The sequence below is a fragment of the Conger conger genome, chromosome 6 (genome assembly GCF_963514075.1).
Source record: "Conger conger chromosome 6, fConCon1.1, whole genome shotgun sequence".
Classification (NCBI taxonomy): Eukaryota; Metazoa; Chordata; class Actinopteri; order Anguilliformes; family Congridae; genus Conger; species Conger conger.
In genome coordinates this window covers 41,646,593-41,659,206 of record NC_083765.1, presented here as the reverse complement: position 1 = coordinate 41,659,206, position 12,614 = coordinate 41,646,593, and the positions used below count along the sequence as shown (strand labels likewise).

Sequence of the window (12,614 nt, the reverse complement as noted above, 5' to 3'; positions counted from 1 at the left end):
CCGCGAGGCCAATATTTGCTGACAGCCGCGAGTGAAAAAGATTTTCTCTGGCACTTTCAGTTGCGTGAGACGAGGCTTATGTAACCGCCGGTGTTAGCACGCATTACCGTTCGCCACGCTGCGCTCGGCAGAGACTGAGGGGCGCGCGAGACCTGGAGTCAGAAACACTCGCCGTGTTTTCAGAGTGCGAAAGCTGTTTGTGAAAATGCGGCCTGATTTCTCACGAACATGCCCGACTATGAATAAACTACATTAAACAAGAGCTGGACATTTTCCTTCCTAACAATGAAAAAAAAGAAAAAAAACTGAAACAAAAGAACAAAAACAAACCAAATGCTTCTGAAATGACTCCCTTTATCGCAAAAAACATGAGTGAAAATATCAAATACAAACAAAATGATGAAAATGCTTTCAACATTATTACTATTACATGTTTACCCATATTTTCAAATCAAAACATCTGTGCATGGATTGGCCCAAAAAAAAGTATCTTGAGGGATAACCAACATGGCTTTTTCAGGCAAACCTTTTTTTTGCAAGCCTCTGGGACTTCTCTGTGTACACAAACACAGTACGTTGATACTAGGCCTATATTTTTACTTCCAGAAAGCATTTTTTAAAAGCAACAACACAGGAGGCTCCTTGTTAAAATGAAGAGACCAGGATCTGCAGAAGTTCCTTCAGAGCAGTGTAGGGAACGCAGAGAATGACTACAGGAGGGCTGATCAGCTGTGCTGGGAAATGTCTAAAACGTTGATGCTCTGACCTTTACTGTTCCTTATTTCCGTAAATCCTCTTGATGAGGACGCCAGTAGCTAATTAGCTTCATTTGTAGTAACTGCCATTACAATCTGCTAGAATAATGGGAGAAGATTTAACATGACCTACAAGTGGAAGGTAGCCTGGCAATACCTATAAAACATGTATTTTATTGCTTGATTTGGCTCTGTACTCCACAATTTTAGATTTCTAATCAAACAATTCACATGTGATTTAAGTACACATTGTCAGGCTATTGTTAAACACTGAAATGAGGGGAATATGTATACAAAGTGCTGCAATTTCTACATAGCAAAATGTATAATAATAATACCATTTTAAAAATGTATAATAATACAATTGAATAAAAAAAATGTGAATTTGATGAAAAATTGTGGAGTACAATCAAAGAAGAAAGAAAAGGTTATACTTCTGTTATATAATGCCTTTATCAGACCACCCTCATTCAGTTTGTGGCACTGAATTGCAAGCAGATACTATACATAAGCTCCTAAGAAAGCACAAAGAAGGGCAACTAGATTGGTGTTTGGTGGGGAATGTAAAATCTAGAAGGTGGAAAGGTCCCTATGGTTTGTTTACAAAGTCATGTGATCAGATCATCCAGCAGAGACCATTGAAGTATTCACATACGGACTTGATAGACAGTCTCTAATTTTGGAAATGGCATGTTCTTGTCATTAACACATTCTTATATATTTTATACATAATCAGCTCCCTATTGACTTGAAATTACTTAAACTAAAAAAACACTGCAATCTATCCCAGGATGCACCAGTAACAAGAGCCTCCCGCCCTCATGAAAACCATTGCCACTGCGGCATTTCACTTCTTGTTGTGGATATATGGCAAAGTTAAACTTGCACTAGTGCTTCAGTGATGTTGTATCTATAGTATATTCCCTTGGGGTGCGTTGCTGGCCAGGTCTGGCCCAATTGCTGGTATTAATCAGGTGAGCACACTTACGTTTGACCTACATTGCAGTTTGCTCTGGATAAGCGAGTCTTCTAAATTAAGTTAATGGAGCGGAATGCATATCCCTCTCTGTGTTGGCTAATCCAGGAGGACAGTAAGTGGTCAGCAGGAGGACGCAGACCAGTGGTGCCCTGCCAGATCCCATAGATTACCTGGGAGCAATGGCCCAGCGGGACCACAATGGACAAGCAGGTACATTCATCAAGCGCAGAATTAGCATGTAGCCTAACTGCCCTACAGTATGAATGGTCTTTTTCTCACGTCAAAGCGCAGCGGGTCGATAGGTGTGCCTAACAAAAAAACAAAACAAAGCCGTTAGCGCTTCGAAAATCTAAATCCCTATTACCATACCTGCAGCTTCAGCTAAATGGAGCCATTCCCCAAAAATGCCTCGGTGCAGAAACTACTTTTGGCTGAGGTGTGTGTGTGTGGATGGGGCGTGCAAGCAGGGAGGGGGGAGGGGGGTTCATTTACCTTTCTTATCCACTCTGTTCCTGCTGGCGGGGCAGGGGCACTGGCCAGGGCACTGAACTGAAATCTGCTTCCCAGAAATGCAGGCCTGGTAATCCAGTTTACACTGAGAGAGAGGAAACAGGGCTGCGTCAGTACCACACGGCGTCCCCCACGCTGTCCCCCACCGAGCACACGGCAGGGTCTACACACTCTCAGAAATGAAGTGACAGGGGAGGGAGGTGCTTGATCTTCAATGGTTAAATTTCCCAAATGTACCCTGAAAGTAGGGTCATGTTCTCTTTGGGCACAAATTAGTATGTTTTCCAAGCAAAAAAGGTATAAATTAGTTATTGCTGTATATTGCAGTATATATTGCTGGCTAGCAGTTCGATTTCATGCACCTATAGGGTACCGCAGCTGTTGTACCTTTTCTGAGTGTGCAGGGTGAAATATTCAGTGTTAAATCCACATCCACAGAATATAAGTACTATTACCGAACAAACATAGTTTTCAGGCCTAGAAGGAGTTTCACCAACTTTTCATCGCAAACAACGTTTAAAAGCTCCTGTTGAGCTCCATCTTTGATCTGCGTTGTCTCACACAACGAACGTGGTGTGACGGTGGCGTTTATCCGTTTCCGAGCCTTCTGCGGAGAGACACGCGGCGTTGGGACAAACTGACGTGGTGTCTCCGCGGCTTGTTCATCCATTGGAAATAATGACCGTAATTAAAAACTCATGTTCTGCTGCAGCTGGGCATCCCAGCAAAACAAAGGTGATTATTTTTTCAAAAGGAGTAATGTTTCTGAATTCCCTTCCAAACAATCCTCATGCCAAAGGGAGCCCAGCATGTGAAATAGGTCTCTAAATTGTTACATTTTAATGAATAAATATCTTTTTCCATCATTTAAATTCTAAACTCAATTTAGAACAAGATAAAGAAATTTCCAACTCCAATTGCTCCAACTATTCACTGCAACTGTATACCAACTTTTGAAAAACCCAATCTTGTACATATGTATACAGTCCATACACAGGAACACACTTATCATATTGTATGTTCCAATGATACAGTAAGGTAGAACACAGCAACACAATTAGCATTTTTTGTAGGTGGCAAAGTCTTGCTGAGAGTGACAGTGTTATATGATGGGGGCAGTAATATCACTCTAATACCACAGACTGCAGCTCTACCGCACCCACTGAGAACATCCTCATAAAAAACACTCATCATTTTAGAATCTCATTCGGAACAGCTACATCTTTATTATACATTGCGACATAGCCGTAGCAATATGACTGCATTCATATCAAACTTTTATGTGCAACACAACAGTGATGTGTACATCAGGAACACTCAAATCTGACCGTGGAGGCCAGTCGTGTCGCTGGTTATCTTAGTTACAGGATTCATTATGCCACTGCCTGGCCAGAGATCCTGCTCCCTCAGTGTAGCTGGTCTAAATCAGTCCCTGATTGGAGCAGAAGAATGAACACCAGCAGCTCTACTGCTCTCCAGGGCCGCATTAAAGCATCCCTGCTGTATACTGTGCATAACCTTTCACACCAATCTCTCACCTCTAATGAAAGGTTGGTGGATTGATACACTTCTGCCACAAATTGGGCCCTAGTTTCTGGCCTGCGCATGGCGGGTTGTGAGCGGGTGTATTTCACAGAATCGCCTGCTGGACCCCCACCAGTCCGGCTTTAGACCTGGCCACTCGAAGGGGACCGCACTCCTCTCCGTCAATGAGTCCCCTCAGGCTGCACGAGCAGCCTCCCTCTCCTCTGTCCTGATCTTCCTTGACCTCTCTGCAGCCTTCGACAAGGTCAACCACTCCATCCTCCTATCCTCCCTGGTATCTACAGGGATCTGTGGCACAGCCCGAGACTGGATTAAACCCTATCTCTCTGGCCGGTCCACCCAGGTGACCTGGGCTGGAAGAGTGTCAACCCCTCGCCCCCATTGTTACAGGAGTCCCCCAGGGCTCAGTCCTCGGCCCCCTCCTCTTCTCCATTTACACCAGATCCCTTGGCCCTGTTATCTCTGCTCATGGCATGTCATATCATTGTTATGCCGATGAACCATACTGTCCTCTAGGGTCCTCTTCACACTTGTTCCAGCATTGGATTTGCACTTCGCTGTTCGTCGCTCTGGATAAGAGCGTCTGCTAAATGCTTTGTAATGTAATGTAATGTAATTTCCATCATCATTGATTTAGATGACTCTGGTCATTTTCGGGATGCGCGGGAGCCGTTGCTCGTGGTGTGTCAGTCAAGAGCGAGCAGCTCATTGCCATTGTGGTGTAGCAATTTACCGGTCAGACAGGTCGCCATTTGCCCTTCGCCCCCCAACTGCCAGGTTAACCCAGGTCTAAGGCGCAGGTCACAGCCCAGTCTGTGCCATTTTGCTAATTTCAGGGCTTTTGCACGCAACGCCCGCATGATCAGCCTACTCAAATCCACTCAACAGCCTTTTGTGGATCGTATGCTGTTCAGTTATGCTGGGGGCAGTTACAAAATGGCCACCCCATCCCTTACTGTGGTTGTATTAGATACTATTAACCCTTTGAGGACTGTGTTTTTTTTTTTCAGTCACTAGTAGGGATTGTTACATCAGAAGTAGAAAGCTCAGTTAAGAATTACATGTTCTAATGACATGTTGGCGATCAGACGCTTCTCAGGGTTAAACACAGGAGGCGGGGTTTTTGGCTGGATCTTTGTAAACCAGTCCTCGCCCTGCGCTGTCTGCCTGCAGGCTGGCCAGCAGGCCGTGACGCCTTTTTCACAACACCCTTCCCAGCATGCATCGCTGAGTCTGTCCACAGAAGCAGCGGCCCTGCCTGCAGGCGATGAATGAGCGCCGGGCGAGAGAGACAGTGAGAGAGAGAGCGAGAGAGAGAGAGACAGAGATAGACAGAGAGAGAGAGAGAGAGAGAGAGGACGGATTTATCAAAAAACCTTTCTTCCCCTCTTCCCCGCTCGTTCCGGTTCAGAGGACGGGCTGCTCCTCATCGCGTTTCATCACAGTCATTTCTCACAAATGAAAGCCCATGATGTAAGCTCAACCTCTCCATTTGGAAATTTACCGCCGGGGGAAGTAATCCAAGACGGCGGTTTGGGGTTTTTTTTTTTTCCACAGAAGACGGCGCTGATCAGTGATCGCATGTGTTTCTGCCTCTCATCCGATTTCCGGAAGTCCCCACTGGGAAAATGACGTTCTGTTCTTTTATATCCTATTCCATTCTATTTTATTATCCATTGTGAGTGTATTCTTCAATGCACAGACAACACGTCGCAGTAGAGTCATTACTCGAGTTCAGAAAACCTTACAAAGGTTTGAACTCAAATCAGTGGGGGTATAATGATCTCTTACAGCTCGTGTGCAGGTTGTTCCGTATGGCTGTCACTCTTGGGTCAAACAGGCCTAATACTCTGTGACAATCGGCAGCCGAGTCCGTTTTCTTTCAATGTGCCAAACAAGGTCCTGCCATAAGCGTTATCAGCATTAACCCGCTCTCATACGTCAGGGAAAGGCCAGTGAGAGGACCGGATGCCTTACGGCTTCCCGTGAAGGCTTTAGCCGTTAATCCGACGGCACTGTCCCGGACTCACCTTTGAGGAGTACGTGTGTCCGTCAGTCCCACACACCGGCACTGGACGGACCACCGGACACGGCTTGCATTTGGACGAGGCAGGGTTCTGAGAGAGGCCCGCTTTAAAGCTGAAGAGATAAAACAATGAAAATGGATCAGGCACTTAGTTGCAAGGTTTTTCCACAGTAGCTGATGAATTGACAAATAGACCACCAAAGGAAATAAATTGAGCAGTCTTTTTTTCAGAGCCTACACCGTATGAAACAGTTTGGGAATGGACTATAGTACAGACATTCATAGTCTTGTTACACGTCTTATTTGTACGTGTGTATATCGTGTGAAGGGGAAGGTGCAGATTCATTTTGTAAGCAATCTCGTGCGAGTCAGGCACATAAAGATGAGCTTCAATATTTTTTCTGTGTCTGAAATTTCTCCTGCTCCAGACAAAGAGCTCTTATGTTCTTGTGTGGCGAACACTTCGTTTCTCACAATTAAGGAACACATTAAGTCTTTCTTGCTTGTTGGACATAATTCATAATCAATGAGGCAAGAGCGATGTGCTTTTCAGATGGTCTGCCATCTAATGAGGGAGCGCATTTCAAAAGCGTGCTTAATTGTTTCATAAAGCAATTCAATTCCGCAGGAAAATCTGAATTTAATATCACTTTGATGTGTTCTACACTTTGATAATTGGAAAGACATTTGCCTGAAAATTCAGACGGTCAGGAGGGAAAAAACAAACAAATGAAGCCTCGTACCACAGGTAAACCAGCACGTAGACAACCAGAACGCACAATACTCATGTAAACCAGTACGCATACCACTAATGTAAACCAGTAAGCACACTAGCAATGTAAACCAGTACAAAGACTACTATTGTAAACCAGTATGCACACTACTGTGATCAATATTTCAGATTTATTTCTGTACACATATCACATAATACAGTAAATGTAATGAAAGCGAATGCAAATAACTTGTCATAATGTTTGCAAGTTACATTTAGCTATTCTGATACCCACAGTTAAGATCAATTGAACCACAACTTAAATGTCCATAAGTCCAATGCCATGTCACCACTGCTACAGCACAATTAGTACTGTGTGTCTGTCGCTAATGAAATTAACGGTGCTCTCCACGCGAGATGGACTGACACCATGGTGCTTAACCCAGTTGGATCCTTCAAATGACTGAAAGGATTCATAGATAATTTAACAGGATGAGTGAGAAATAGGAAGCATGAAGGGAAAATGTCAATGTTTTGCAAACGTCTAATTTCGCATCTCTCTTAATCGTAAAACACCTTTTCAGAAACAGTGCCAAACAGCGCCAAAACCAAACCAAAAAAATCCAAAAATCCAACATTAACTTCAAGAATAAAACAAAAAAATCTATGAAAATGCCAATGGCTTTAATAAGTCCACTATTTCATAACAGTTTTTCTTAACATAAAAAACTATTCATAACATATTCTAAAAACATATTTGGGGCCGAGAAGTGCACAACAATTTAATCTTTCTGGATTTACTGCAGGGACCTTTAAAATAAAACCAGAGAGAAGACGAGTCTCTGTCCTATAAAAATGATTAAGGGGAAAGTTCTGGATCATCTGAATGTCGGAGAAAGTGGAGGGAAAAGTCTACAGGGACCCCTGAGGCCCCCTCCCCTGTATGTGTCGTTCCCTGAGAAGTAATGTTGCCGTGTGAGTGTGGGAATCTGGAGGCTCTGCGGCGGGAAACTGAGCCATCCCGTTACGGGAATGGCCCCTCGGTAAAGGTAAAGAATAAAAACTGCACCCCCAAGCAAACTCTTACATCTGATTTGAATCTTGGCAGTCGTGCGAGAGCGGGCAAGTCTATACAAACTGACAATATCAGAGCCTGCATTGCGGCCGCTGAACTGTAATGCGCTGACAATCATTGACTGAATTATTATTATAGGTAATCCATAACAAAAAAGGTATATTCTTGAATTAATGATTATTTATCATTGAGAGCAGTGTTTACACCTATGGCTGAAGCACATCTATATGGGCAAACATTTGAGTTTGCAAAATTAATTTTAGGAGGTAAGAGTGCAATGGTGGTGTAACAGTAACAGTTTGGGACTTTCTATGGTCAAGAAAAAAACATAGATATTCCCAGAAGTATGATACATCAACTCTCCCCAGAGTTCAGTATCAAATACCAACTGATGTTCTTCAATATATAAATGAAGTGACACATAGATGTCGCTGCATTCTAATGTGTGTAATATGGTGTTTAAGGAAGTAATACCAAACACTCTGCTTACGTGAGCCACTTTATAGTAAAGATAAGCAGAGGGATGATGCCAAAACTAGGCCACACTGTGCATTTGAAGTTGAACCATCACACCACAAAAGCATCGACATAGCACAGAAAAAATGTTGTCATCTACATTTCTCAAAAATGCTAATCTCTCTGATCTTATGATAAAAGTCATCGTATTTGAGTGCCATGCAAACAGCGTCAGAGACAATCATGAGGACAAAATCATGAGCTTTACCACAGTAACCATTATCACTGTAGATCTATCTGGTGTCTGAATTGAAGCAAACTCTTAAGCCTCAAACTCATAGCTTGTACAAACCTCAGTCATACCTTTTCATAACAACAGTAGTTGTTGATGAGAGCAACATTTCATAAAAAAACAACAGAAAAACATGTCAGGGGAAAGTAGGCCAACCCTTACTGCTCACCCGCTTTCTGCCAGTTCAGTTTCTGTGGCAGTATCAGGTTTTTTTCCCATGCAAACCCTCACACATGGTCTCTCTCTCTCTCTCTCGCTCTCAACACACACGCATATACACATGCACATACTCTCTCTCTCACACAAAACACACGCACATACACAAATACACAGTCTCTATTACTTTTTCCTAATTCACCTTTGAGATGGGGGTTATCCAATACATAAACAATCAGTCTGTATCTCTCTCTTGCTCAATAACACATACGCATACAGTATATGGACACACACACACACACACACACACATATGCATGCACACACACACACAGTCTCTATCGCTGTCTCTCAACCCACATGCACATGTACACACACAAACATACACAGTCTCTATATCTCTCAACACACATGCACATGTACAGACACAAACATACAGGCTCTATCTCTCACCCAACATACATGCACACGCATAAACACACACATACATGTGTGCATACACACACACAGTCTCCATCTCTCACAACACACATGTACATGCTCATACACACACACACACACACACACACATATACACACACACACACACCCATGCATACACACACACACACACATACACACCCACATATACACACACACACTCACACACACACATGCATACACACACACACACACACATACCCACACACTCACACACACACACACACACACATACACACATGCACACATGCATACACACACACACACACACACACACTCTCACACACACACACATACACACACACACACACTCACACACACACACACACACACTCACACACACACACACACACACACACCCACACCCACATATACACACACACATACACTCTCACACACACATACACACATGCATACACACATACACACACACCTACATATACACACACACACTCTCACACTCTCACACACACATACACACATACACACACACCCACATATACACACACACACACACACTCACACAATCTCTCTCATCTCTCTCTCAGATCATTTTCTCTCCACGCCTCTCAGCAGAACGATGTTTTGTAGCTCTGTTTACCGCTACAGAAGAGCACTGACGGCTTAATCGCTTTCCACTGTTTCCTCCATTTCATCTCTGTCAACACGCTCTCCACCTGGACGCATATATAAATACACACATACAGCTGCACACTACATTTCAATCTGTTCTGTGTTCAAAGCACCCCCCGTGTGTTCCTGAGAGCGCTGCATGCCAATCGGCCTCTGTCTGAGGCAGCGGCTCTCATGTCCTGATTTAATCACGTTATTTAACATAGCATTTCAAAAAAACCTCTTATCTAAATGTTACACCTATATTACGCTGTTACAGTAACATTGCATAGAGTGGTTTTCCGAGCCTGGGGAGTATACAGTAGGCACTGTGATACTCTTCTTAGAAAGACAAGAGTTTCAGAGTTATTTATACATTCATCAGGAAAAATGCAGCTGCTATTTACTTTATTATATACACTCAGTGAGGACTTTATTAGGTATTTATAAATAAATAAATAATAATAATCTTCTACTGCCGTAGCCTATCCACTTAGAGTTGTGATGCGTTGTGTGTTCAGAGATGCTCTTCTGCATGCCACTGTTGTAATGTGTGGTTATTTGCGTTACTGTCACCTTCCTGTCAGCTTTGACCAGACTGGCCATTCTCTACTGACATCTCTCAATAACAATGCATTTCTGCCCACAGAACTGATGCTCACTGGCTGTTTTTTGTTTTTCACACCATTCTCTGCAAACTCTAGAGACTGAGAAAATCCCAGAAGATCAGTCATTTCTTAAATACTCAATCCACCCTGTCTGGCACCAACATTCATTCCATGGTAAAAGTCACTTAGATCACATTTCTTCCCCATTCTGACATTTGGTCTGAAAAACAGCTGAACCTCTTGACTACGTCTGCATGCTTTTATGCATTTACTGAAACATTTGCATTTACAAGCTGGGGTACAGGTTTACCTAATAATGTGAACCCAATAACGTGATCACTGAGTGTATCTTTAAAAAACGAAAGCGGTATCAATGAAGATGTAATCTGAACCGACTCGTATACACATGCAATTTACATCCACTTCTACGGTGACTTCACCCCCATTACAGAGGCATCGCTTTTTTCAGTGGAGGATTTTAAAGTGTTTGTAATGGCCACTCCATAGAGCGAACAGTCACGGATAAAGAGATTGTTCATGCTTCTTTAACTGATCAAGAAGCAGAGTGTGGATCCTTTCCAAGATAAACCCCACCGTGAGATGGTGGAATCGGAGAGCCGCTGAGTGGCTTCGGGGGGCACTAGTTCAAACCTCAGCCAGTCTACCTTTCACTGACACCCCCTCCGAGAGACTGCTTTTATTGGGGAATCATCACCGGCAGTATACCAGAGACCTGTCAATTCCCATACGTTCACTCTTCAATATTTACTATTCCACTGAGGCCTATAATATACACGTATTGACATAATGCAGTCTGATGATGCTCGTATGTATGCAACTGTACAGACTAACTGCATGTGCACAAGCTAATTAGAGAGGAGACTACCAATCCAAATCAGTTTACAGGCAGCCAGTAGGTTTGAACATCCTAAAATTCATATGCACTATTTATCATTTTTCAATAGAAAAATTGGATTAGCATGCATATATGATTATTTTTTTATTACTTTACAGAAATTGAATATACTGCAGTATCTTTTTATTTGTAATGTTTCTTTTTAAATATAATGATAAATACATTCCACAATAGTGTAATTAGAAAAACAACTATTTACTGTAATATCAAAAAGTGGCAATAATTTGTATATCTATCCATATATTCTGCAGTGTTGTAATAAATCGATAATAGATTGTATTGCATGGAGTATGTTCCATTATATTTATGGAAGGGCATATTAGATATTGTATCAGGCATTTTGCATCAGTTGAATTCAAACAGGGATCAACATTCCGTAAGACGTTTGTCAGTTAAACTGGCGCATACGCGGGTATGAAAAGCCTGCGTCTACCTGAGCCTCCTTTGACTGACGCAGCTGGCTGTCTGGGACGCCTCCACAACGCACACCTTGTGCCGACTGCATTTCACCTTCTGACAGGGGTCTTTGGCAGGGTCGAGAGCTGAAACAGCCAGAGTCGGAGAGAAATAAGTCATCTTCGTTTCATTTGACAATGATGCGACTAATCTAAAAGCAGGATATGAACAGTGTACACCTACCTCAGTGGGTACAAAATACAAGGATTATGGCACTCTCTTGAAAAAATGAGAAAAATGCAGCCGCTTTTGCCCTTTTTACTCTTACGAAGGCCTAACCTGTTACGCAGAGAAACATAAGCTAACCGGCTTCCAAGCCGGCTCCTGACACATCTCTGTTTTTTGGGGGCATATGGTTGTCTAAATGTTTTTTTTTTAATAACGTGTTCACTCCGAGTGCAAATGAGCATCTCATGAATCTAATAAATATCAATAAGAAGCAGAAACAGATTGGGGGGTCACGGCACGACACTGGCACATAGCTGTTGAAGCAGAAGTCATAGCCACAGCGGGGCGGTTGCAATGTCGGCGGCGTTTCTGAGAATTCCTAAAGGAGTGTGTTATCCCCTCTGGGTTTAACCGTAGCGTGAGTCACCGCTACATTTCACTGATGTTCGGCACGTCACTGTAATTTCAACGGTGGGAGATGTAAACACGAGCTCAACCGAACAGTCGTTCGCTCGCTTCTCTTCAGTAATGAGACAAAGACATCTCTAGGGGCCGGAGAGGAGGGGTGTGGGGGGTGGGGGTTGGCTGTAGCGTTGATGGGGAAGCGGTATATATTTCCCATAAGGAACCGAAGACGACAAACATTAAAGTTCATACTCTCTGGGCCTTTGTGTGTCACGAAGGGGGAAAGAGCAGCACGTTTTTGCAGCACTGGCAGAGAGAAACTCCATGTCATTAAGAACGCAAAAAAAGCGTGTAACCATAACCAGGGACGAACGTGCAGAAAACCGTAAGTCCGGTTTCAAGTGCTAGAGTGATCACATACACTTGAACCCTTGTTGATTAATCAGTTGAACTGACCAAGATGT

The 12,614-nt window shown here is 43.1% G+C and overlaps 1 protein-coding gene across 1 annotated transcript in view; it reads right to left on the bottom strand.

The window, feature by feature from the left end:
- spock3 (SPARC (osteonectin), cwcv and kazal like domains proteoglycan 3) overlaps window positions 1-12,614 on the bottom strand; it is a 55,556-nt gene that overhangs the window by 18,920 nt on the left and 24,022 nt on the right. The window contains exons 4-6 of the mRNA XM_061246629.1: window positions 11,555-11,663; window positions 5,820-5,928; window positions 2,227-2,329 (exon numbers count right to left, since the gene is read on the bottom strand). Coding sequence (XP_061102613.1) covers window positions 2,227-2,329; window positions 5,820-5,928; window positions 11,555-11,663 — 321 coding nt within the window. The remainder of the gene's footprint in view (window positions 1-2,226; window positions 2,330-5,819; window positions 5,929-11,554; window positions 11,664-12,614) is intronic.